Genomic DNA, 25,037 nt, shown 5'->3' with positions numbered 1-25,037 from the left:
TAAGTTCTTTTTCCAGTTTTTAGCAGTTTCCTGACTGGTTTTCTTTGCTCCTGACCATTTGTAGCCCTTACTGATCACCTCAACTGGGTCTGCTCTTCAACTTCTCTCTTTCATTTGCTAAAATAGGCTGGATTCCCATTGTTTTGGGGGATATCGATATCTCACGGCCCACAAGGAGGAGAAAATGATAAAAATGAAAAATCACAGAGGATTGCATAGTGCAGAAGCACTGCTCTCTACTCCTTACACAGCAGGCAGCTCCTCCCATCCCACACTAAGCAGGGCATGGATGCTTTCCAGGCTGGGGGCAAAGGCACAGAGAGCTCCTCTGCTCCTTCCTAGGGGGACGGAGGCATCTAGTGGCTGAGTGCTGAAAGATCGGGTAAAACCACCACACTCCAGTCAAGGATGTGTTTGTAATTTAAGTGGGATGCTGCTGCTGCTGCTGACACGAAGACACACTTCTACAAAGCTGTTCGGCTGCTGAGTGCTCTGTGCCCAGGTTCACGTGTCATAAAGTAAAATATAAACACATGGCAGCAGGCACAGCAGACCAGGGGAAACCCTCTCAGAGCCCAGGCTGAGTTGGATGCTCAGGCAGTGTGCTAGGGAACACATGCACCAGCAGCCCCCAGCACAGCCATGTCTTTGTACTGAACATTCTACCACAGTGTAATATAAATAATCTTCACCTCTGCAAGCTGCTGCAGCTGATGTCCACTAGCTTTGAGAGCCAGTGGCTCACCCTCCCCTGGTCACACTCGTGACACCGTTCAAGACTTTGCAGACATCCACTACAGCCCTTTCCAGGGCTTTTCCAGCCCAAATAGTCCTGGCCTAGCTACTTAGTCCTTGCACCTAACTCATTCCACACAGCTGATGATCTCTTTTTTGGCCTTATTAGTTCTATAACTTGTACTTCCTGCTTCTAGTTCTGCTATCTTGTTTGAGATGAGGACATGATCAGGATCATGATTTGTGATCAGGACATGAGACAGTATGTGAGATGCAGGTGAGCTACAGACATATAACAGCATTCCTAGTTTTGTGCTCTTTTCCCTTCTTACTTTATTATTTTTTTTTCTTTTGCCTTGTGAGCAGTGTTTTCACAGAAGCACCTGCTATAGCTCTGAGATCTGAGTGGGAACCACTAGCTCAAAGCCCCCCACTGTGCTTGTGCATGGAGTCAGAATTCTCTGTACTGAATGCTTGGCTTAATAACCTGGCCACAAAAAATACAGGCAGGATACAGGTGAGCTCTGCTCCCCAGAAACACTATCAATAGAATCAACTAGAACTATTCAGGTCAAATCATGGGACCAATTCTTAGCCTTTGATCTCTTCATACAAGCTGCTAAAAGAAAAACAATCAATGCCATCCATAAAATGGAAGAAAATACAATAAAGTAGGATGCTTTTCCCTTCTCCTGGAAACCCCTCTAAAAGGAAAAAAATTCCACTCACAATCCTGACATATCACATTTGTCTCACCTTCCAAAGCCAAGCTACTTAGCTTCAGAACAGCATTAAGATCTTCAATTTCTTGATGTAGGTTTGCATTTTTACTGAGATTGAATATGGGGAGCTGTGGCTCTAATAATAAAAGAATGGCAAAATTTCTAGAATTATCTCTAGTTTATACATAGCACCATGGCAGAAACAACACCTGATATTCAAAAGTGTTATTTAAAAGTAAGAAAAGGGCATCTTTGACTTTGATCTTTTACATGTCCTAGGACATTTGGACATCAATCTTAAGTATACAGTATCTTTAGCTATGCTGCTGTTGAACAAATAATCAAAAATGTAAGAGAGGGTAATGAATACAGATGGGAAGCTTCTCACTTTTACTCTGTGCTGTCTGAAACAGGAACACAAAGAAGTCAACACCAAAAAGAAACAAACCAAAGCAGAGATGGGGAGTTAAATGTCACAACTTGGATTACACATCTTAAATGTCCACAAAAATCTTGTATTGCAGCAGTTCTGTGATGTAGTAGTTCTGCTGAGACATCCCTTGGGCAATTTTTCAGCAGATGAAACCCTTCCCACCACCCAAGCACTTTGGCAGTACATTTTTCCAGGACACACACACACCTTGAGGATGACCATGCACTTCCACACAGCCTCTCAAATTCCTTTTTCTAGCTGACAAGGCTACGAATGACACTCTGCCCTTGCTCTCTGCACTCCCTCACATACAGCACGCAAAGGATAACAAGCAACCCTCACATTTACTATTACAGGTTACCATGCCAAGCCCATCTGGCTCACAGCACGGAGCTTGCTGTGTGAGGTCGGTCTGACCCTGAGAGGAGGCTGTGGAGGGGGGACAGATGGCAAACTACCATTTTGGAAAGGCCACTTGCAAGTCTGCATCTACACTGCCCACACTGGGCACCTGCTGCATGGAGATTCACTGCAGGTGAGTTTACAGAACTGATGGATGCCCACAGCCGGTGAAGGACGGTCTCCAGCAGGAGACAGCTCCTCTCAGGAAGATGTTTCAGTATGCCCTCAGGCAGGATGCCACGTAGTATGCAAGCAGCTGTAACATCTGTCAGAGATTTTGGTTTCCTATCCTCACTGGAATGAGGAGGGAGCAGACACCCAGGCATGTTGAGGCTTTCTTCAAGGAGGACTGTGAAACATCCATTTCACTCATGTAATCCACAGATATGCTACCAACCCAGCTGGGACCACCAGCAGCCAGGGTTCTTCTTATGTTGCTAAGATTTAGTATGAATTTGTCTTTTAGACAATGTTGTGGAGCAGAAAATATTATATCCTTTAGTTTTCTCACAGACAGAAAGACTTGGGGCCATCTATTCAACCACTGATCACAAGTCACTTCAGAGAGGTTTTTCTGGGGCTAACTGTGACAGGACTGCCAGGAAGGCTACTAGAGATTGCTTTCTCACCATTTTCTCTGTGCTTTCATAGCTGCATTCACACAAGATTCCTCTCTAGATGTGTTCTGAACAGATCTGTTTTAATAGTTTGCTTTTTTTTTTAGAGAATGCAGCATGATCCTTTTCAAAGAAGCCCACTACTCCCAAACAGCCCAAAGTGACTGGAACTGGGAGAACACAGGAGCAGCTTTCCTCTCAAGCTCAGATTTTCTTTCATTCCCTATTCTGCATGGGCAGGTTGCTAAGGACAAATCACGAGTCTCTTACTTGGGCTGAGTGACAGCTGCAGCCTGGATTTCTGGGTTCACCCTGGCACCAAGAGGTGCACCAAAGCCAAAGTGACCATGACCAGCTAGAAAATAATATACTGAAACGTAACTCCTTGGCACCCTGGTGAAGAGAACAGGCAGGATAATTTTGGAGAACCATCCTTGCCTTCAAGTGATCAGGAAAAACAAATAATGTGAGGAATCAAATAAAAACCTTATGCTGGAAGTTAATACTGAACTGTGCCTGAGGGAAGCAGGGCAGTGAATACTGCTTTGACCTGCAGATGGAAGGGAAGACCATGATATAGGCTGTGAATTTGGCCTGAAGCAGAAGACTCCACATTATTTTTTGCTGATGCTAGAGCTGCCTCCCTGAATACTAAAACTGCAGTCCATCTCCCTGCCTTGAATGCAAGGCAATGTTTACATGATTGAAATTCACTAAACAAGCAACAGCTGAGTGAAAAAAGAACTGAAAGCAAACATAATTGTGATTCCTTCTTTTATGCTTGTTTCTCACCATATCATGAAATAATTTATTTTTTTTTCTTTGACGTCTAATTTTATTGATTGTAATAAAGAATGGAGCAGGGTGTTCTCAGTGTGTTCACAGTCACCAGTATGTAAATTCTTAGAGCAGCAGCTTTCCCCTAAACCCACCCAGGTGGATTCAGCTCCTACAAGGGGCAGTGTCACTGCATTTAGACCGTGACAAGGCACCAAGAGCGCCAAAGCTGTCCCACACTTCAGCAAGCCACAGCTCAAGCAGGGACATCACATCATCTCAGCCCCATAGGGTGAAAAGAAAGGGAGCTGGGCAGTGTTACAGCCAGCAGCAAGGCCTGGACTGAGGAATACAGCACACAAGGAATTGTTAGCCCGGTGAACGCTACCTGGCAGCACAAATTCCATTGGATAGCTGCACAGGGGCACATTGCCCCACGAGAGCAGCAAGGAGAGCCCCAGCAGCACCGCATTATTGTTGTACTTGGGAGGAAAAGCACTGCTCAGCCCTGTGAGTTATGGGGACCTAACCTCTTCATGAAGGAGATGTAGCTCAGCCAGCACAGGTGAGATGAAGAGAGCCCTGTCCCCCGTGCAGGCTGGATCCCACCGCAAGTGAGGAAACACTGCTGGGATGGATCAGGACTCAGCACTTTCTCCTTGGGCTGACCCTCTATCAGCACCTGCAGCAGCTTAAGGCCGAACCCACGCGGTGCCCATCCGCTCAAGGCTGGTGTAAGGCTCCCCAATCCCACAGGGCCCCCAAACCCCACAGGGACCCCCACCATGGGACTCCTGGAAAGCACAAGGCCACCGGTAAGGGGCCCGGAATCGCACGGGGACAGCCAGAGACAGCTCCCCCCAGCCCCACAGTGTCCCTACGCCCCACAAGGAACCTCATATTCCAAAGGGCTCCCTAAAGCCCCACCAGCAATAGGCCCCTAAACCGCACCGGGCCAGCCGTAATCGCATCATCAGCTATGTGAAACCCTACATGATGAGCTGCCCTCAACTCCACAGGGCTCTGTAAAGCGGGCAGATCCCACGGTCCCGCTCTCCAGCAGGCCCCACGGGCCCGCAGCCCGCCCCCGGCGGGAAGGGCCGAGCGCCGGCACCGGCGCCTTCCGGGGCGGAGCTGGGGCGGGCCGCGGCCGAGCCCAGCCGAGCCCAGCGGGCTTCAGCGGCAAAATGATGGCGCAGAGAGCACTTCCCAACCCCTACGCGGACTACGACAAGTCCTTGGCCACCGGCTACTTCGACGCGGCCGGGCGGGTGAGCGGGGATGGGGAGAGGCGGCTGCGGGCCCCGGCCGTGCTTTATAGCAGGTTACAAACGCGGCTCCCCGGCTGCGCGCCCCTAGGGTGTGCTCGCTTTGCTGGTGCCCAGCCTCCTGCAAAACCACGTTTGGTGGGTTTTCTCTCCGCAGCTGACCCCCGAGTTCACACAGCGGCTGAATAACAAAATCAGGGAGCTGCTGCAGCAGATGGAGAGGGGCCTCAAGTCGGCCGACCCGCATGACTGCACCGCGTACACTGGCTGGACAGGTAGGGTCCCATGGAGCAGGAGCTGCCTGGAGCGGACTTCTGGATCAGATCCTGGCGTTCCCTGGGGATTTTGCCATTGGAATAGTCACTGTAGATCCACGTCAAGAATGGCACGTCTTCTGCATGTTTTAGCCCATTAGAACAAGGGGATGTCTTTCTCTGGAGCCCCCGTTTTTGAAGCAGGTTTCATGCTACAGAGTGAAGACACCAGTGTCATAGGGCAGGATTGGGTCTAGTCTTGGTTAATAGTGCTGGCACTTGCCTGAGAGAAGACATGGGAGCCTTCAGAGGAACAGGCTCCAAACCCAGCCGCGGTGGGGATGATGACAACAAAACCCGTGCTCATGAAGTAGGCAGGTGTACATGGTAGGTCAGTTACCTACAAGGAGTCCTTGCATCTGGCTGCAGTGAGCTTTATGGCCTCAGATAATGTCTATCTTTTCTGTTTGGGCTGAATTTTATCTGATGACGTTGTCTTATTGTCAGATTGCTCCGTTCCTGTTCCCCAGGTAGTGCCACTCCACTTAGTGAGCGCTAGTTTTGCTCCAGTGCCTGTCAGAAGGAGCAGAAATGCTAATGTGAGTATAACAAAGTGTGGAAGCCTTTCTCATACTAACAAGTGTGCAAAGCTTCCAGGATCTTGCCTTTCTCCTATTCTGCATTTTCAGCCTGGTTTTCCTTCCTTGGGAATGTGTCCTGCCTTTGCATCCCTGTTTCTCACCACTGGTGCCAGGGAGGACACACCTTGGTCTGTGCCCCATCTTTAGCTGCTGCTGTGTGCTTTGTCATTTCTCCTGCCTTCTGCGCTGTACCAGGCCCTATGGAGAGACCCTAGGGTAGCTGAAATTAATCTCATGCTTGCTGCAAGATTTTTTTTGGTGCTGCTTCTTTTCTTTTGGCAATATGCTGCAATCTTAAATGGCAGCTTTCTACATTACTAGCTGGGTGTGGCTAGCTTGTGTGTGGGTGCTGTGGAATTTAAATCCAACAGTTTGCTTCGGAGAGTGGTGTTCACTGTGTTGGTGCTAAAGTAACATTGCAGCTTGATGACAGCAGTGCTAGAAAGGCCTGCTTCGAAATTCTAGTAAGGCAGGCAGGCACTGAGGCACTCAAGAGCAGTTCATAAGAAATGCTAGGATGCCAGTATTAAATTCCAGCGTGGGAGAACATTGATTTCGTCAGCTGCTGCCTTGGCAGCACTCTGCTCCTGCTGCCAGTGAATTTATACATTTCTGCTGAGTGCTGGCTGATTTCACCTTGGGAGACATGTTCATGTTTCCAGTGTGTGTGATCCTGTGCTGAAGTCCCCTCTGATGAAAAGCATTGCTTGGGTAAAGGTAGTCTTCAGTCATGATGGCAGAGTCTGCCTCTGGCCAGAAAATTCAGGACACAAAGCAAGAGGAGAGTTGATGTTCGCAGTACTCTCAGAGCCTTTGAGGAGAAGGAAAACACTTTCCCCCAGAGGCCATGTTGCCTTTCTTGAGGTGGTCCTAAGGTACTTCATGTTGGAAAATGACTGCAGTTATGAAACAGTGGTTGAGAACTCTGGTAGGATTTCAGCTTCTTTTCATTTGGAAGGGAGTTTCTCAAGAGGGATTCTTCTCGTTTATTCCCAGAGATCATTCCTCAATGGGCACACAGCCTTCTTGCCTTGGCTAATAGGAAAAAAATCCATGGATGGATTTCCTGGAAGTCACAGCCAGCATGGTGAAGTTTGCAGCTGTTACACTATGACTTTGTCACCCTACCTTCTTTTCCAATTCTAGCTATAGTAATTTATTCAGAGCTGGTTTCCAGAGACAAAATTAATTGGGCCAAGACAGCAGCTTTTTCCTGTAATTGCTTGTGTAGGAAAGGCTTGTTGAGTATCTCCTCATGTGAATCATTGCCCAGCAGTCTGAAATAAACCCTACTCTTGTGGCCGCTAATAAGGGAGATTTGAAATATGGCTCTCTTGGCACAAACTGCATGAAATGTAACATACTTGAGTGTACTACATTACACTCAGTAATACACAGCATATGCTGGCATTTTACATTGGGGCTCATAATACACTTGACAGAGCCCTGTTCCCCCAGCCTGCGCTTGTGCCAGGGCAGCCACAGCTTCTTGGCATGAGAATTTGGAGCAGAGGGAGGGAAGGATTCAGATTTTCAGCTCAGAGGCAGTGAAAACTCACTTTGGATGAAGATTATCCAGTGTATGGCTGAATGCCCTCATAACATATTTGAATCAGCTTGTTACGTTGTCATTCAGTTCCCCATAGAGACCACGGCCCCATAGGCAGCACCTGGTACGTGCCTGAGTACAGACCAGCATCAGCTGTTGTGTTCTGCTTTGACTTTTCATCAGTTTAGGGAGACTGCTGGAAGAGTTCTTTCCTAATCTGTGTTGACTGAGGAAAGCTGAACTATGCTAAGCTAATTCTGAGTCGGAAGGAGTTCAGATCCTGGCAGGAGCACAGTGGCCTCATCCATTTTCAGACAGATTAGCATGAGGATGCTGAGGGATACATACATGCCTGTTGGTGTTGGTGATAATGCAGAAGGCCTTGCTCCAAAGATTGTCTTGACTGGGAGCACAGCTGAGGGAAAGGGAATGGAAGGAAATTCACTCTTGTCACCAACTGACTGCAGAAGCTAGGGTGCTCCTGAGTCCAGTGTCTGCTGGACTGCTGTGTTCTTCCAAGGTGATGTATGTAAGGGAGAGATTCACCTTCCTCCGCACTATGGTAGTGCATTTGGAATTTGTTTCCCATGCAAGCATTTCTCTGTCAGTGTCTTAGTTGTGGCTTTCAACACTGGAGGGCCTCTGAAACTGCCCAGTAAGTCCAGCTGGTCTGCCCCATCCACAGCTTTTGGCTGGCCCACTGGCAAGTAGGGACAAGGAGCAGGGTTTAGTTGTCTTTTGAAAGGAAAGCCATGTAAGAATGAAATTACAAATGAACCAGTTCAGGAAAACTTCTGGAAAAATACTTTTCATTCACTTTAGTGCAATGTTTTTTTTAACCTCAGAACCCAGAGAACTTGCATCCCTTTTAGTCCTGTTCAGAAAAATGGGAATCCTCAGCTAATCCCTACAGAACAAGAGAAAGTGAGGCTGCATTTACTGAGAGATAATAGAGTGCCTTGGGTCACTCACATAAACCACGTTCCTGCCAAATGCTTAACAAGAAGTTTTTGTGAAATTTCTGTTCTTGAAGAAAGTCAGTGTTGACTGGACAAGGCCCAGAGCAGTGGCATGCAAGTTTGAGGTTGACCTTCCTCCCAGAGGGTTGGAGCAGATCACCACTGATCCCTGCTAACCTAACCTGTTGTAGGATTTTGTGATGGGGTAAAACATTTTACAGAAGAAGCTCTGATACCCAGTTTTTAAGGCAGGATAAATGCTTAGGCACCCTGGATAATCATCCAGTGCCCCACAGTGCACTAGGAAGATAAGCTGCAGATTGGCTCCCCAGCCAGTTCTGCACGTGGACTTCCAGAGATGTCTCCCTGTTGCATGCAGCATGGCTTTGGCATGCATTTAGGAGTGCAGTGTAGCATCCCATGTGTCTGCACCAGGAAAGATGCTAATTATCATTTGAGCTGGGCAATAAAGCTGGGCCATCCATGCTCTCTTACCCCATGGCTGACTTAATAAAGTGGCATCAGGTGTCTCATTAGAAACCATCAAGCTTCATAATTGTGCAGAGGTTTCTGCTTCTTCTCCCTGTGTTTGACATCCTGCTTTGAGGCTGCTGGCTGACTTACTGCCCTGGGTCAGTGCAAGAACTCTGAGATCCTTTAGGACTCTAGATGGTTGGTTTGGAACAGAATATCCTCTTGCAGCAACCTCCTTTCCTTAGTAGAAGCACAGCTCAGCTCCTGCTGGGCAAGGAGGCATGTTCAGAACAGTCCAATGGCATAAATTGCTTGCAAAGCAAACTGCAATCCAACAAAAGACCAAGTCTAAACTTGCAGAGAAGTTGAGGCACAGCTTCTCTTCCATCACAGGATGGTCATATGGATGAGATACTCTTTCTGCCTACTGCAGAGCTTAAGCTCAGAAGCAAAACCTTTCCTGGTATTTCCAGCAGTGCCTGCTCTGTTGAAAGCAATGGTTGCTGAAGTCAGGGCATCAGCACAAGCCAGCAAACAATTCCATTTCTACTATGTACTACCCCACTCAAATCTCTAATGCAGAGTAGCCCTCTGCACCTAGCCCTCTGCATCTACCATGCAGGAAGGTGAGAGGAGAGAGGTGCTGTTCTCTGTCCTTCTGAAGGTGTTTGACTAAGCAGGCTTTGTGAGACATGCAGAATTGACTTTGGCCTCCCGATTCCCTGTAGTGAGCAAGCATCTTGGGCATCAACACACAGCTTCAGTGTATTAGCTCTCTGCATGCTGGAGGTGGCTGTTTCAGTCTTCAGAGCCCTCTTGGTCTGTCAGTAGCACGTGTTCAGTGCAGCCCTCTGCCATCAAGAACTCTCTGATGAATTCCCCATCTCATTTGGCTCTGCAGCAGGGGCAAGAAGCAAAAAACTTGGACATCTGAGAAACTACAGAGAAGTAGTAAACAATAAATAGAATGAAGCCGAGACATTTTTGGCAGCAGCAGGCCACAGGCAGCCACTGTATGGCAGTTCTGCTTGGAAACAATCAGAGGTCACAAAATTAGGTCACATTTCCAGCTGGGACACTGAGCACCAGACCTCCAGGGCACACAGAAATGGAGCAGATCCACAGCCTACCTAGTTCCATGTGTCTGGTGATGCCATGTTTGCATACCACTTAAAGCCTGCCAAACTCCCAGTCAGTCACAAACCTACCCAGTCGGGGTGGGGAGGATATTGGAGAGGGAGTGAGAGCTGTGGAAGAGCTTCTGCAGAGCAATACTGCCTTAACTGAGCTAAAGTCACTGTGTGGATGCTCTTGTCTCTAGCCTGCACTGCCTCTGAGATGCTCTGCCAGTGTCTTGGCACACAGGTTAATACAGGATATCCCCACCCAGGTGGCTGTGTTTTGTAAGCCTCTTCATGCTTGTGCTTGCCCTCCTCTGCTGCCTTCCCCCCTCTGGGGCTCACAGATGGCAACAGAGTGAGGAGCAAGCTGAAGGCAGCACTGATTGTGCCTTTCTGATCGGTTTGTGAGAATTCCTTGAGGAATTGTGTTGATTTGGCATGGCCTGGTTTTTTTTTGGTAGCAGGGGAGGGCCACAGGGGTAGCTTCTATGAGCAGCTGCTAGAAGCTTCTACCACGTTCAGCAGAGCCAGTCTGTCTCTGATGGCTCTGAAGGTGAGCACTCTGCTTGCCCAAACACAGCGATTGCTAACTCCTCTGACATACTTAAGAAGAAAATCAAAACACTGCACGAGCAGCTTTTTCTCCCGGTGTGGGGAGGTGCTGCTGCATGGCCAGCAGCAGAAATACAATGAGCAATTGTATTTCTGGAACCTAGATGAGATCAACCTCTCAGCACTGCAGAATCTTACAAGAATCTCTGAATTAGTGGAACTTGTTGACAGTGGTACCTACAAGCAGCAGTTTTTGTAATAGTCAAAAAAGAGGAGGAGGTGAGGAGATGTGGGTAAAAACATGGTGGCACCAAGGTCAGTGGAAAGGAAGAGGGGGAGAAGGTGCTCCAAGCGTCAGAGCTGAGATTCCTCTGCAGGAATGAGGAATGAACCTCTGCCATGATGAGGACTGTGGTGAAGCAGCTGTCCCTCTGTAATGCATGAAGTCCACAGGGGATGCAGAGATCCACTTGCAGCCCGTGGGAAAAGTGTTTGTGCCAGAGTGGGTGGATGCCAGAGTAAGCTGTGATCCAGTGGGAAACCCAAACAGTGAGAGAGCTCCTAATTCCAGAGGCAGACAGAGAGAGGGCCCTTGCTTCCAGACTAGAGCCTATCCTTCCAGACTAGCCTATCCTTAAAAGACTGTACCCCATGGACAAGTGACCCATACCACATCAGTTTTGGAACAACTGTTTGCCCTTGGGAGGGACCCCACGGCAGAAGGAAAGACTCCTCTCCCTGAGAGAACAGAATGTGTCAAGGAGTGATAAACTGACCAAAAACCCCCACACTATCTCCCTGTGCTGTCAGTGGGAAGGAGGGAGAGGTTGGGGAAAAAAAAGGTGTTTTAAAGGCTTATTTTACTTCTCATTATCCTCCTCTGACTCTGTTAATAATAAATTTACTTTATACCTTTTAAATTTGAACCTGTTTTGCCCTTATAGTGTTTTTTTCTCCCAATTCTTATCTCAACACATGAACCCTTCATAATTTTTTTTTTCCCCTCTCCTCTGCCCAGGTATAACAGAAGAGGGTAAGCAACTTTCATGGCATATTGCCAGTATTAAACAACAACAGGGATGAATTAAGAAAACTGGATTTAGATGCAGTTTATAAGACTTTTCAGTTTTAAATAAAAAGGAAAAGCAGTGTTTTGATAAAGCAAGTTCATCCTTTAGTACAGGTCAGTGGTTTTTTGGAGTCTTTCCAAAGATGCTTGGTTCTGGGAGGAATGGGGGTGAGAAATGTTTTAAAAGAAGAGAGGTGAAGAAACCAGAGGAAAATAATGCTGAGATTTACTTTCTAAGAATTCAGTCCTTGCAGTGGTCTTGGCAGGGTACTTATGTGCATAATTAGGGTGGTATGATGCCAGTGGGAATAGAAACTACTTAAAAAGCTACAAGTTGTATATTAAAGCAGGTAAGTCAAAAGTGCAAGTTGTGCTCAGGCAGCTACCAGGCTAGTAAGAGTCTAGAAGATGTGCTAGGTACTAAATGTATGAAGGAGAGTCACTTGACATTCTCTAGCTGGAAAAGGAGGGTTCCCCTTTAAAAAAAGAGCTTTATATCTACATCCTTATAGACTTGAGTGATGGCACTGTACACCTGAGCTCTCTCTAGAACTGCTAGCACTGAATTGCTTAAAGAGAGGACAAGGTTATTAGCTTCAGCAGGAAATGGAAGTTTTATATATAATGTACATGTGGAATTGAATTGTCTGTAACATGAAGTTTTGGAGATCACCCATGCAAAATGAAGAAATTATCCAAGTTTGAAATTGTCCTCAGTACCTTGGACTGTAATTTTGCAGCACGCTTGCCCTCTTGACCTTAACACATCAAAATCTGCAGAGATTGGCTCTATTAATTTAGGCTTAATGCAGGACCTGAGTCTTCTTAGAAATGATTATTGTTAAGGGAGAAATAAGCTCTTCTCAAAGTCATGTAGGCCAGTAGCTTTCTTAAGTGCAGGTTTGAGGATGGCTCCCAGATCAGAAGGATGGTTCAGTTGTGACAGACCTCTCAGGCACAGACTTACTGAGAACTCCTCATTTACCTACTAAAAGCATCAAGAGCTGGGTGAAGACAAGGCAGACAGAGGCAAAGGACAGCAATTGATGTGACTGCTCAGTAGAAGAATTGTTTTTGTAGCTGGCCAGTCCATTGGAAATCCATGCAGCCTTTTCTAGTATTCCAGGCAGCTGTTTGTGTTTCAGACAAGGGCTGATGTCATGACATGTGCTGCAGAGGAGAATTGGGCAGTCCCCTTTTTTCTAGGATGAACCAGCCCTTGCTCTAGGGCTTGGGACTTGCTCAACAACAGGGGGTGATGTCCAGGGAACTGTAACAACCTTGCTGGTGCTTCCCAGTGGAAAGGAATTCTAAAAAAATAATAGAAAGAAATAATAATTTTAAAAAAAGTCGAGTAGGATGTCTGGATGTCTTAAGGGTGCTGTTTCTTGGTGCTGATGGTGTGTCACTTTTTTTATAAATCAAATCCAAGCTAAGTCACCCAACTCCTTACCTGCTAATGATGGAGAAAAAACAGAGGAGGTGACAACTGAGTTTGCTCTGTCACAAGTACCATCTGCCCAAAGATGATATTTTTTTCCCTTCACTGTTGAGCAGAAGTCACAGGTACAGTGTATGGGTTAGTTGGGTTTGTCTAGGTCTCATCTTTTGCTCCTTGCTACTAAAATTTTATGTAATTGTAGATAAAGTTTTATGCAATTCCGTGCTGCTCTGCAGGCCTTCCTGGGTCAGACCCTGCTGTTGTCATGACCTGCCATCCACTCACAAGCAGCATCAAGTTACAAGGAGATGACAAAGCAGGAAAGGAAGCTGTGGGTTATGTCCCTGAGAAGCCTGTCTGTAAGGCTTGTGCCCTAGATGAGGGCCAGGCCAGACTTTTAGGTTCATTAAAGTAACAGAGCAAACATTTCTAGTGGATGCAACCTTTATGTTCCTTCTGCAGGCATTGCTTTGCTGTATTTGCACCTGTATGATGTCTATGGAGACCCAGCCTACCTTGAGGCAGCCCATGATTACGTGAAGAAGAGCCTGAGATGCATGACCAAGCGATCCATCACTTTCTTGTGTGGTGATGCCGGGCCCCTGGCAGTGGCTGCTGTCATCTACCACAAGCTGCAGAACCAGAAGCAGGCAGAGGACTGCATCATCCGGTAAAATACTTACTTATGTCTGTGACCTGACCTTCCTCTTGCTCACAGAGCTGGTCTGGGCTTGTATGAGGCACTCTCTGACTTATGTGAATACATTTTGTTGAAGTCTCGTATTAGAAACAACCCAAGAACTCAGCAAGGCAGCACAAACTTTTCCTGCCCTGGTAGAAGAGGTGGTTTAGGGACAAACACGTTTGCATGGCAGGCTGGGGAGCAAAGATATTGTTCAGCTGGTATTGCCATCTTAAAAATAATTCTGATAAACACAGGAAGAAAAAAAGGGCCAAAATTAAAAACAAAACAAAGAAAAACCAGAAGGTGGGGTTTGGTGTCTTTTGAGAACATTTTAATTTAGCTTTACACTCATTTTGATGAAAAGGAAAAATGTGGTAAGATTATTAGATTTAATTTTGGTACTTGCTTCCCTTTGCTCTTTATTAGTTGTCTTTGACTTAAACCTAAGATTGACAGCATCCCTTTCAACTGCAGAATGCAGCTGGTTATGATTCATTTATTTCTATTTCCTGCCTTTCCTCGACTGTTTTCACATGTATTTTTTTGGGGTACTTAAGAAAAGGACAAACAAGCAGTCATAAATCAGCATGTGCAGAGGAAGGAAAATAGTTAAGGAGATGTAGTTGCAAGCATTTCTCAGTTAAGGAGATGGATTTTAAGAAGGTGAGAAACAGCCCTGTGGAGAGTTTCCATTTATACATGATCAGCAGAAAGAAAGACAAAAGCCCTGACGTTTCAGAACTCTGACTGCCCTTACACAGCCATGAGCAAGTGATGCATAATAGCAATTCTAAAAAGCTGCAGGTGGGAATCAGAAGTGTCTGTGTGGTTTGGGCACCAAGTTCCCACTCCCTTTACTAAGAATAGCTTGTGGTTTATGTAGATACAATCAGTCTGAGGACAGAACTTTCTTTATTCTGATAATAATCTGGACAAAGTGGCAAATCTCACTGTGATTTACATATTTTCTAACGAAAAAGGGAATTGATCTGTCAAACACTACTGGTCAGTTGTGGTCAGTGCATAAGTCCCAGGTTGTAAAAACAGTCCCTAATTCATGTTTTCTTGCTGAGATCCCCCCTCCCCATAACCCTCTTGTTCTGCCTATGGTTTGGTGGCAGAATGGAATCCTGTGATTAATTTTGCACTGCCATCTAATGGTGTAATAAAGTCAGAACACTGGAAATTGGTTTCTTCATACATCTGCAAGGAGGAAAACAGGAAAATGTGGCTTTCTCAAATGAACTGTTACACTGTCCTTACTCTGCCCTCAATTCCCAGAGCAGTTAGCCTGACCGTGCTCCTTTAAAATGGAGTATTTCTTTGAGAAGTAGCTCCCTTTAATGGTTTTTGAGTATGCTGTTCAGTTACAGAGCAGTTGCTGAGCTGTACAGTGCAAGTGAATAGAAAGAGCACTTTTATCAAAGCTGTGGAGAAGAAGGGCCTCTGCATTTTGTCCTCTGTCTTTTAAAGCATGTCATCTTTATAGAGCCAGTGGAGAGAATCCATCAGCCAGGTTTTACCTGCAGTGGAAGAGACAGAAGCTTGCTTTTTCCTAAATGAGTTCATGACCAAAAAATGTGGTTTTATGCTCTAGAGAGACTAATGTTTCAGGGCAGCCTATTTTCCAAGAGTCTGTGGAAATCTGAGCCATGTTCTAGGAGCCCTCTTTGTCCTGTCGCTTCCCACCAATTCAGAAGGTCAAAGCTTTGCTTTCAGAGACAATGATATAAAAAATCCCATTTTTCTCTGCAGCTGCCTTGATTTCCCTCTGTCCAGAAACTGCTGGTTGTTGGCAGTTGAGGTAACAAGCTGATAATGTGAATAGGAGTGGCTCTTCCTTTCAGAGACCACAATTTACCCCACACTCCTGAGAAACACATTCTGCATGCAATCAGTCCAGCAGCATCCCAGGCATCTCTTTTTGAGTGCATGACATTCCAAAAACAGCAGAAGCTCCTGGTAGGCTTCCTCCCCTGATGATCCTGCTTGAAAAGAAGTTAGAGGTAAAGCAGTAATGCACAAAGAACAAGAACAGTAGGTCCAGTTGCTCCAGATTTCCCCATAAAAAGAAGATATCACATCCAGAACTGAGGAAGTCCCTGCTGCTGGTATTGCAATTCATGCATCTATCCATTCCTTGCATTCACCTGACATTTCCTGACACCTCAGAGCTGAACAACATCACCAGCCAGCTTCTCTTATGGCCAGCCTGCTGCAAGGCAGTCTGTCTGTCCAAACACCTCCTTGGAAACCCTCTTAATCTGCCTTCCTTGGACTTTGAGACAGGTGCCATGAGGAGGCAGCAGGCCTTTCCTTTCATCTCCTGCAGGTAAAAACCCATGCCTTGGGTGTAAAGTTTGTCTCTTGGGTTTAACCTGTGAGAAAGAAACCTCCTCCATGGAGCAGTCCACGTCAAGTGGTACAAGAGCCAATCCACTTTGAGAAACTGCTCCCTCCTTTCTCCTTCAAAATCCCCACTCACTTGGGGTCCAGTGCCAAGGGGAAGTTTCCTGCCATGAGAAGTCACAGCCCAGCTGTGACATCCTCTCTACTTGAGGCATTTGATGACTTCTTTACTTTGCAACACATTGCTTCAAAGTTCCTGGAACCCAGGGAGCAAAGGCTGCCAGGGCACCTTTTCTGTTCTTCTTCAGGGAAGCTCAGCACACAGAGCTTTTCCTGGCTGGTTTCACAGCAGCAAACAGCCAGGGGACAGCCTTAAAGCCACTTATTTTAAAAGTGATGGCACGTTTCAGACTGCTGTCTTAAAGGTGAACAGAAAAATAAAGCCAAATCCAATCGCACTGCTACCTGCTGCCCTGACATAGAAGGACATCCAGTCTTTCTGGAAGTGTGATGAGAGGTAAAACAGAGGAAAAATTGCATCAAGAGTGAATTGGGCTACAAAGCATTAGTGTGAAGTGCTGTCAGGCTCTGTTAGCACTACAGGAATATCACCATTCATAATAGACAAGTGGCAAGGAAAATACTTGACTGCAGCAGACCTCATGCTGCACTTGTGGGCTAAAGCCTGGTGCCAGGCAAGCTCAGACAGCCACAGCACTCCCACTTTGCCAAGCTGCCCCCACCGCTGCTCAGTTCTCCCTAGAGGCTATTCCTTCCCTGTGCCACTGCAGCTTGATGTTAAACAACATGTGTAGCTCCACCTCTTACTTAGATTTTTAGCTCACGGAGACACCTCTTTCTCACCTGACAGCATTTCCCAGGCTATTTGCAGGCATGGAGAGGAGGGGGCTTTTCTATCAGGACTTTTGAGCATTAGGGACGAGATTTTTCCACATACCATTGGCACTGGTTTGACTTTCTAGTATGAAAAGGCGATCCATTTAGTTTGAAAGTAGTGATTTTTGGCAGTGTCTGCCTTGCCAATAACATCACAAGGAGATAATGGTGTGCAGCCTTTCCTGAGCAGTCAGCAGCTTTATGCTGACCATTTCTTTTAGCCCAGGTTTCCCCCTCAAGTAGCAATTCCACACCTCATGCAGATGGAAAGCTGAGAGCCAGAGCCTGGCCTGACAACTCCTAGGGCACAGGCAGCATGAAGGAACAAACCCAGGGTTTGAGCTGCAGCCATAGTGCTTGTTTTCGTGGCACTGAGTGTCCTCTCATCTCCCCCATGTGGATTTTTCATCGTAGTTTGCTCCACCTGCACAAGACTGACCCACGAGTGCCAGATGAGCTCCTCTATGGGCGCATGGGCTACCTCTCTGCACTGCTGTTTGTGAATAAGCACTTTGGAGAGGAAAAGATCCCTCTGAGTCATATTCAGCAGGTAGGGTGCCTTTTATTGCTTTGTTACCTGTCTCTTCCCATGCAATTCATCTTGGGGTGGGTAAAAATCAATGCTAGATGTAAAGAATTCTGGCAATTAGGGAGAAAACACATCATGGTATACCTGCTTTTCCTACAAGGGACAAAGCACCACACGTCCCCACTGTCCATGTAAATCCGTGGGCATGTAAAATGTGTGCTGGACTGGCACACATTTCATTCCACCCTCTGCTTGGGCAGAAAAGCAAATCTTGCTCAGTGTCACAATACTCACTGTGCTGTGTCCAAGACAGCAACATTTCCCTCATCCACATTTGTTCCCATTGTTCACAGGTCTGCGAAGCAGTTGTGGCCTCAGGAGAGACATTATCCAAAAGGAGGAACTTCACAGCAAAGAGCCCACTGATGTATGAGTGGTACCAGGAGTACTATGTAGGAGCAGCCCATGGTTTGGCTGGGATTTACTATTATCTCATGCAGGTAAGAGATGTGAGGGGAGAGGCTCTTAGCAGCTGTTCCACATTTCTTTGGATAAGGAACAGCATTTGAATTGGTTCTTGGTAATGTCAAACTGGGAAATACACCTTGTCTGATGGACTTAGCCATGTGCTTATCATGCATTTCCAATTGTAAAGGTTTTCTTCAAATCTAAGATTGAATCTCCAGCCTTGGAGATCTGTGGAGAAACATGACCTGCGTGAGCCAGCAGTGTCCCATAATGGAGGCCTGTAGCTCAGCTGGGTCTGAGTTTCCCCCTCATGCTAATTGCTTCTAAAGTATTCACATTTGTTGGTATCTGCTGGCTCCCTGTGTTTTCTGAGGTGGTTACTTGGGGCAGTGTCAGATCATTTGAGTGAGAGTCTCTGAGAGAAAAGCATGGTGGAAGAAATTGTGCTCATAGTAGGAAAGTGGGAAATGCCTTAATATCCAAAGCAGAACATGCTTCTAAATGTGAAAGAGGTGGGTCTTTGATAAAGGAACTGAGTTCTGTAGTGCCTGAAGCAGGCAGAGCAAGACAGGAGGATGGGAGATGCAGTACCCCTTTGCTTTGATTCTTTCTCACTATTTTGCACAACTCACTGGAGCTCTTCAATATTCCCTATTCTGGCTTTGAAAAAAATGAGGGTGATAATTCCTCTATGTGGGTCCCTTCCTGCATGTCTTTACAGTGCTTAAGCACTTAGAAAAGTAACAGCAATAAATAACACTGAATTTTTAAAGCATTAAGAGCACACATGAGCAATGCAAAATATTTTGATCTAGAAATAGTCTGTTATCTTTTGTTAGATACAACTCTCAGAGCAGGTGGAAAAGGAAGCCACCAGGTTTGAAGCATTTGAGCTTTCCTTCAGGACTGTCAAAGTTTAAAGCCCATATAGAAGATCAGTAGAGGTCCTGTGAATATAACTCTTCTTTGGGTCAGAGAGGAAGAGATGGTGGTCTTTAAGTAGAAGATTTGGCAAGAGGGGGATGCAAGGTGGTTATTGCCCAGGAGCACAGAATTGCCCAGAGCTAGGAGCAGGGGAGACCTAAATTTGCTGTGATCCTAAATTTGTACCAAGTCTTTGAGCTTGTTCCCAAGTGGCTGTTTTAATAATTCTAGGTCTCCCATAAAATACTACATGGGCTTTCTGCTTCTGTGCTATATGAAATACAGGGAGCCTGGAACAGCCAAGCATGATGCACAAAAAGCCTTGGGAGAAGCAAGCATGTGAAATATGGAGAGGAGAACATCTTTTATCTCAAATGGTTTTACAGCACAAGTATTGATTTTTAATTTTCCAGTTACCAACCTGGGAACAATGTGATCCTTAGATGAGAGTGCTCATTGCAGTCTGCCATGGGAAATTAGAACTGCACAGATTTCATGTGGGGCAGTGTCATTGGGAGAGGTCAGCAGTGAAGTCAACCTCAATGCTCTTCACAGCAGCATCTGTGAAGACACAGAATTGCAAGCTGCCAGCTGGGCTGGCCCAGCAGCTAAGGGCTGAGATGCTCTAGATGCTAGGAATCACCCTTAATACTGATTTTAGACTGTTATCTCCTTACTTCAGCTCTGGGTACCTGAAGCTATTCCTGCTCATCTTTAGGAAAAGCAGCAGCAAGCCCTTGCTTAGAGGATCAGGTGACATGCTAGGAACAGTCTCTGTTTCTAGGATGCAAGGGTAGGACTGTAAATCCCTGCCAAAAGGCAGGGCAGCCAGGGACTGAGTGGGTAATTGTGAAGTGTGAAAGCCCAAACCAAAGAAATGACTTAACTTACAAGGAGCAAGAGGGAATGTAGCCATAGCTGACTTTGTTTCCACCTTTCAGGCGGACCTTGGGTCTCTCAGGGACAGACAGAATGGTAATTCTCCCTGATGTAAATGTTTTCTCTCTCATAGCCTGGCTTTGGAGTGAGCCAAGTAAAGCTGCACAACACAGTCAAGCCCAGTGTGGACTATGTCTGCCAGCTCAAGTTCCTATCCGGGAATTACCCTCCGTGTATCGGTGACACCAGAGACCTGCTCGTCCACTGGTGCCATGGAGCACCAGGTGTAATCTACATGCTTATCCAGGCATACAAGGTACCAGAAACCTTGCAAACACCCCTCAGAGACCCTTAAATGTGAAACTTCCTCCAGAGAAGATGCTGGGAGACCACCCCTCACCTGGAAGTAGGATGGCTTGTTACAGTGAAATCGCCCCACAGGAACCACTGACTGATAGAGAAATGAAGTCTTTAAAAAAAAACATTTCTGAAAATATCCATTAATGCTAGATGTAAAATATAAAGTTGTGTGGACTGCCCTGTTGCAGGTGATGGATGGTGACAGCTAGTTGTGTGTCACTCATGATGTCAAAAATATCTTCCTTAAAAAGTAAACAGCAAAGTCACTTCAGCAGGACATGCAAGCGTCTGCATCCCACAGGGATGCTCTTTGCTTGGAGGCCATTGCCTCAGCAAGGACAGCTGTTTCTTGTCTCTACAGGTCTTTGGGGAGCAGCAGTACCTGAATGATGCCCTGCAGTGTGCAGAAGTGATCTGGCAGTATGGGTTACTGAAAAAAGGCTACGGGTTGTGCCATGGCACAGCTGGCAACGCTTATGCCTTCCTGGCACTATACAACCTCACTCAGAACATGAAATACCTCTACAGGGCCTGCAAGGTAAGAGTGTCTGTGAGGCAGCAGAGAGGCTTACTCACTTCTGCCTTCTCCATCACTGCCTTTGCCTTTGAAATCCAGTTTCTAGTGGGGCAGACATGCAGCTAGATCTGACCAGCTGCACCAGAGTAATCCTTCAACAGTGCAGTCACTGTGACAGCCTGTGCAGAAGGGATTTCCCTCAGAAGCCTTGCTCTGCAGGGGGTAATGTGAGGACAAGGGATAGTATTTTCTCTCCAAGATTTGCCTTTAACCAAATTTGAACACTTTTTGTACTTCTTTTCTCAGTTTGCAGAGTGGTGTTTAAGCTATGGGCAGCATGGGTGCCGGACTCCAGACACACCATTCTCTCTCTTTGAAGGTAATCTCAGTCTTTAGCTTTGTGTTTTGCTCCTGGATCTAACCTCTTCCAGCACCAAGGAAAACCAAATACTGCTCCACTGGAGTCTTTGCAAAACTCAGTGTAGAGGACAGAAAGGAAATTGTACCCACTGGGTTTTTCTATCCTTTTGTCTTGGTTTGAAAAGACAGGTGTCTGCTAAGGAAACTAGAAACCTCCCTTGAAATGGAAAAATGTAAACACCCAGATTGTTATAATCTTGAAATCAAGGTGCTTTTAGGCAAAGATATGGGAATAGGAATAATGGTTCTTTATTAGGAAAATTAAAATAAAAATGCAGTAGTACAAAAAATAAAACCAACAAAAAAGCAACCCACTGACAGAGTCAGAGTACAACCTGACACCCTGTTGTCAGAATGTTGGTAGCAGTCTGATTAAATAGTGGCTGCAGTCCTCCTGGAGTGACAGATGAGCTTCTGTTGAAGCAGTGTTGCTGTAGAAGGGTGGAGTTTTCCTCTGAAGGTCCAATCCAATCTCTCTCCTCTGGGAACTGAGTGGAGAAAAGCTGCTGTGGTGTTCTGAGTCTCCAAAAATACACAGGTTTAGATGCTTGGCTCCTCCCCCTGGGTGAAGCACCTCACACTGGGATGATGTAATTTTATCAGTCGTGCAGTGAGACTCAATGGCCCATGAACAGAAGAGATCCCCCTGGAGGGAGGATGGGTCATGGAAGAGATAAAGAACACTGCCAAAACTGGTTTTAACAGGGTAATAAAATACATACCTTTGGTTACATCTTGCACTGCAACTCAAGACACTTTTCCCAGAAGCAGTCTCCCTGTAGCACAGGCTAATGTCTTAGCTGGAGCATCTTGTCCTCTTAGGCCTCCCACACAGATTTTGCATACACATCTCAAGGGAATTCTTTCATGGCTACAGGCCTCCTTTTGTTATTTGTAACCTGGCTTCTCAGACAGTCTCTTTTATGTACATTTTGAAGGATTGAAATCCTTCCTGAGTGTTCCAGTTTGATTCTAAAGGTGAGGAACAAATGGGGCTACTTTTATGGGCCTTGTTGGTTCCTATGGCACTTTGTGCCTCCTGCTAACAGCTCCCAAAAAATCTGCTGTTTCCTGAAGGAGCCAGCCCCCCAGCTAACCTAAATCTGCCCAAGCTGCTGCAAGCCAAGGCACAACAGAAGTTGCACCAGTGAGGACCTTGGGCAGCAGTGTCACAAGGACCAGAGTTTGACAGAACTGCCCAGTGTTGAACTTGTGGATCAGTAAAGCAGAAGGGAGGCAGCTGGAGTGGGGAAAAGATCCATTGTGCTTTGCAAGATGCAAACTTTTCAACATTTGATAAACTGCAAAATGCATTTCCCCACTGAAATATCAAAGTTGCTGGGGAAACCTGGGCTCAGACCTTGAAAATTATTTAAGACCTTTTCTTCTGTCTTTGTAACTCATTTACTTCCTGGATAACTGAAAAAAATGGTGCCCAAAGGGAATTTCTCTGAAGCACAGTGTTTTTTCATCCTTAGGAATGGCTGGAACAATTTACTTTCTTGCTGACCTGCTGGTGCCTACCAAGGCCAGGTTCCCTGCATTCGAACTCTGAACCTGAATCCTGCTTGGCAGTTTGCTGCCTGTATCCTTCTGCACTTGGAAACGCAGTTCAAGGCTGCTTTCTCCTTTTTCCAGGCTCATCATTGTTCACCTAACTGAATGTAAATCCATCCTCCTGAGTTCTCTAACATTTCTAGTTGTCTCATTACATTGTTTAGTTTAAAAGACAGAATGCAGATTGCTGTTGTCCCTTAAAAACTCAGGGCTGCAGGTGGGAGCAGGGAGAACTGTACAGTGTTTTGTTGGCTACAGAGTTTTGCTATTTCCTGTATCCCATTTCCTGGGAAGAAGTTTTTTATTGAATGTGACCTGGGCTATTTAACTTCTTTTTGTGCTAACAAATAGAATTGTTGCAGGAATTTAGCTGCCTTTGGAGAACAACTGATGGAAAGCTGAGACTGTTGCCCTGGAAGTTGTTTTCAAGTGTTTTCTTTCTGAGCACCCAGAGAGCAGATGGTTCAGTATCTGGGCTGTGCCACGTGAAGCGAATGTGATGGACTGTGGAGTCTGAGATGTATTTGTAATATCTTATTGCAGCTGGCAAAGCTGGAACTGACATGCCAAAGGCTTGTCCTGGGTTTGCACCTCTCTGCCCTAAAGGCAAAAGCTATGTATAGCACTTCTGTGCATTTGTTCCAGTGACAGACAAGGAATCCACTGCCATCTTACATTAAACCTTGCTAGTCCATTGGTCATCCAGTGGCAACCTCCAGTCCGAAAGTGAGCTAAGCATGCTTGCTTTTGTGCTGTCTTGTTAGCTTTGAGAGCTTATTTTGCAGTCTTTATTTAAATTTGTGTATTAGGTGGTGCCAGGTGCCCACCAGCAGCAACAAGGGAAAAAAAATGTATGCCACTGAGTTCTGAGATTATTTAACCTATTAGCTGTATAGATGTTATTTATATGTTTTCTTTTATAAGCTTTCCCAAATCTGGATAATTTGAGTTACTTGTTTGCCTTGCTACTGCTCATTGTGATTTGATTTGCAACCACTCATCTACCCAGCTGGAAAATCTGCACTAGGTTAGCTGGCTTTGATGTGTCAGGCAGATCAGCTACTTGCAGGGAGTAAATTGCTTTTCCATCCTTAGCTGATGCCGCACCAATTCACAGAAATCTGGGACTTGACTCTGTAAATCACTTTATTAGCACTGAGCATGAGCTAAACACTGAGCTCAAGGAAGTTTACAGATGCAGCCACACAGCTTCATGCTGTTTGAGGGTAGCTCCTCAGCCTGCACCAACGTGGCCATGGGTTTTGATCTTTGAAGCTGCTGAGTGCCTCAGGTCCCATAAGGGCAGGGGAGAAGCAGCAGGGCAGCACAGCCACTCTCCTGGACTAGCAGTGGCGAAGCAGGACCACCAGACCTGGCCCAGTTACACTCACATGTGCCTGAATGCAGGGCAGCTGAGCCCCAGGGGCATGGGGAGCCCCCTGAGAACTGCCTGGATAAGCAAGGAGCGAGCAGAACCAGCCCTGGAAGGCTGACTTGTTTCCTCAAAGCCCACACTCCTGTACTGCCCTCATAGGTTTCTGAAAGTCCATCAAAAGACAGCCTGAATTGCAGAAAATTCATCTCCTGGAGGGTGGGCATCCCTGTCAGAAGCCTCAGGCTCATGTGGACACAGCAGCAGGCATCCCCTATCATTTACAGGACCTAAGCAGCACAGACTGGGAAGCAGAGAGGAGTTGACTAATCCAACAGTGCTTGAAGTTGCCTCCCAGCTTGGCTGGTGTGCTGGCAGTGCAGGCACGCTGCTCTGAGCCTGGGTTTCTCCTGGGCACCACTTCTGTAGAAGGAGAGCTTTGTGCAGCCTGGGTCATGGTTAATGTCCCAGGGTTTGTGCACTGATCAGGGGAGCATCAGGGCCATGTGTACGACTGCCGAGTGGAGCACTGTCTAATAAAAATGCTGAAACAACCAAACTTTGGGTTATTTCTGCCCCCTGCTTTGTCACCAGGATTTATATCTGAAGAGATCAACATCTGTCACAATAGCTGTGCTGGGCTGGCAGCTCCTGGAGGCCTTCCACCCACCCTGAGTGTTAAGAGCATTTCACATTTTTCCCTCATCTCCAATCCACTGAAGCCAGTCCTGAGCTTTCCTTTGCAGGCTGTGCTTTCATCCCAAGGCATCCTTTTGCACTGGTGTCTCCATCCAAGTCTGCATCCTCCCTCTGTGGCTTCCATCAGAGACCACAGTCCTGGGGGTTACTGTTAATTCCACCACAATACACCTCTGTGCAGTGCTGGCCACCAAAAGGAAGAGGTGGATCCTCCTAGGAAAGCTCCTCCTGCTCAGTGGAAGGACAACCAGGACACCTCAGGGAGGCTGTGACCAGCAGCAGAGGCTGTAAGACCGAGCTGTCACGTGCAATATTAAGTTGCTTGAGGTCCTACACAACCTGGTTTTCTATAGTTTCTACTAAGGTT

General features: G+C 46.3%; 1 protein-coding gene across 1 annotated transcript; it reads left to right on the top strand.

The window, feature by feature from the left end:
* Positions 1–4,819: 4,819 nt before the first annotated feature.
* LANCL1 (LanC like glutathione S-transferase 1) lies at positions 4,820–24,530 on the top strand. The gene is made up of 9 exons (XM_058839481.1): positions 4,820–4,957; positions 5,112–5,229; positions 13,477–13,684; positions 17,360–17,495; positions 17,828–17,974; positions 19,879–20,061; positions 20,467–20,643; positions 20,929–21,001; positions 22,521–24,530. The coding sequence occupies exons 1-9, from the start codon at positions 4,874–4,876 to the stop codon at positions 22,595–22,597; spliced, it is 1,203 nt and encodes a 400-aa protein (XP_058695464.1). The 5' UTR covers positions 4,820–4,873; the 3' UTR covers positions 22,598–24,530.
* The last annotated feature ends 507 nt before the right edge of the window (positions 24,531–25,037 follow it).

Source organism: Poecile atricapillus, chromosome 5 (genome assembly GCF_030490865.1).
Source record: "Poecile atricapillus isolate bPoeAtr1 chromosome 5, bPoeAtr1.hap1, whole genome shotgun sequence".
NCBI lineage: Eukaryota > Metazoa > Chordata > Aves > Passeriformes > Paridae > Poecile > Poecile atricapillus.
The sequence above is the reverse complement of the archived record's forward strand: the minus strand, read 5'-3'. Positions and strand labels throughout refer to the sequence as shown.

Bases quoted from the DNA above. Each gene is read 5' to 3' on its own strand.
- LANCL1 (XM_058839481.1), top strand. From the start codon at position 4,874: ATGATGGCGCAGAGAGCACTTCCCAACCCCTACGCGGACTACGACAAG. The intron at 5,230-13,476 runs GTAGGGTCCCAT...TTCCTTCTGCAG, and splicing joins CGCGTACACTGGCTGGACAG to GCATTGCTTTGCTGTATTTG. The intron at 13,685-17,359 runs GTAAAATACTTA...TTTTCATCGTAG, and splicing joins GCAGAGGACTGCATCATCCG to TTTGCTCCACCTGCACAAGA.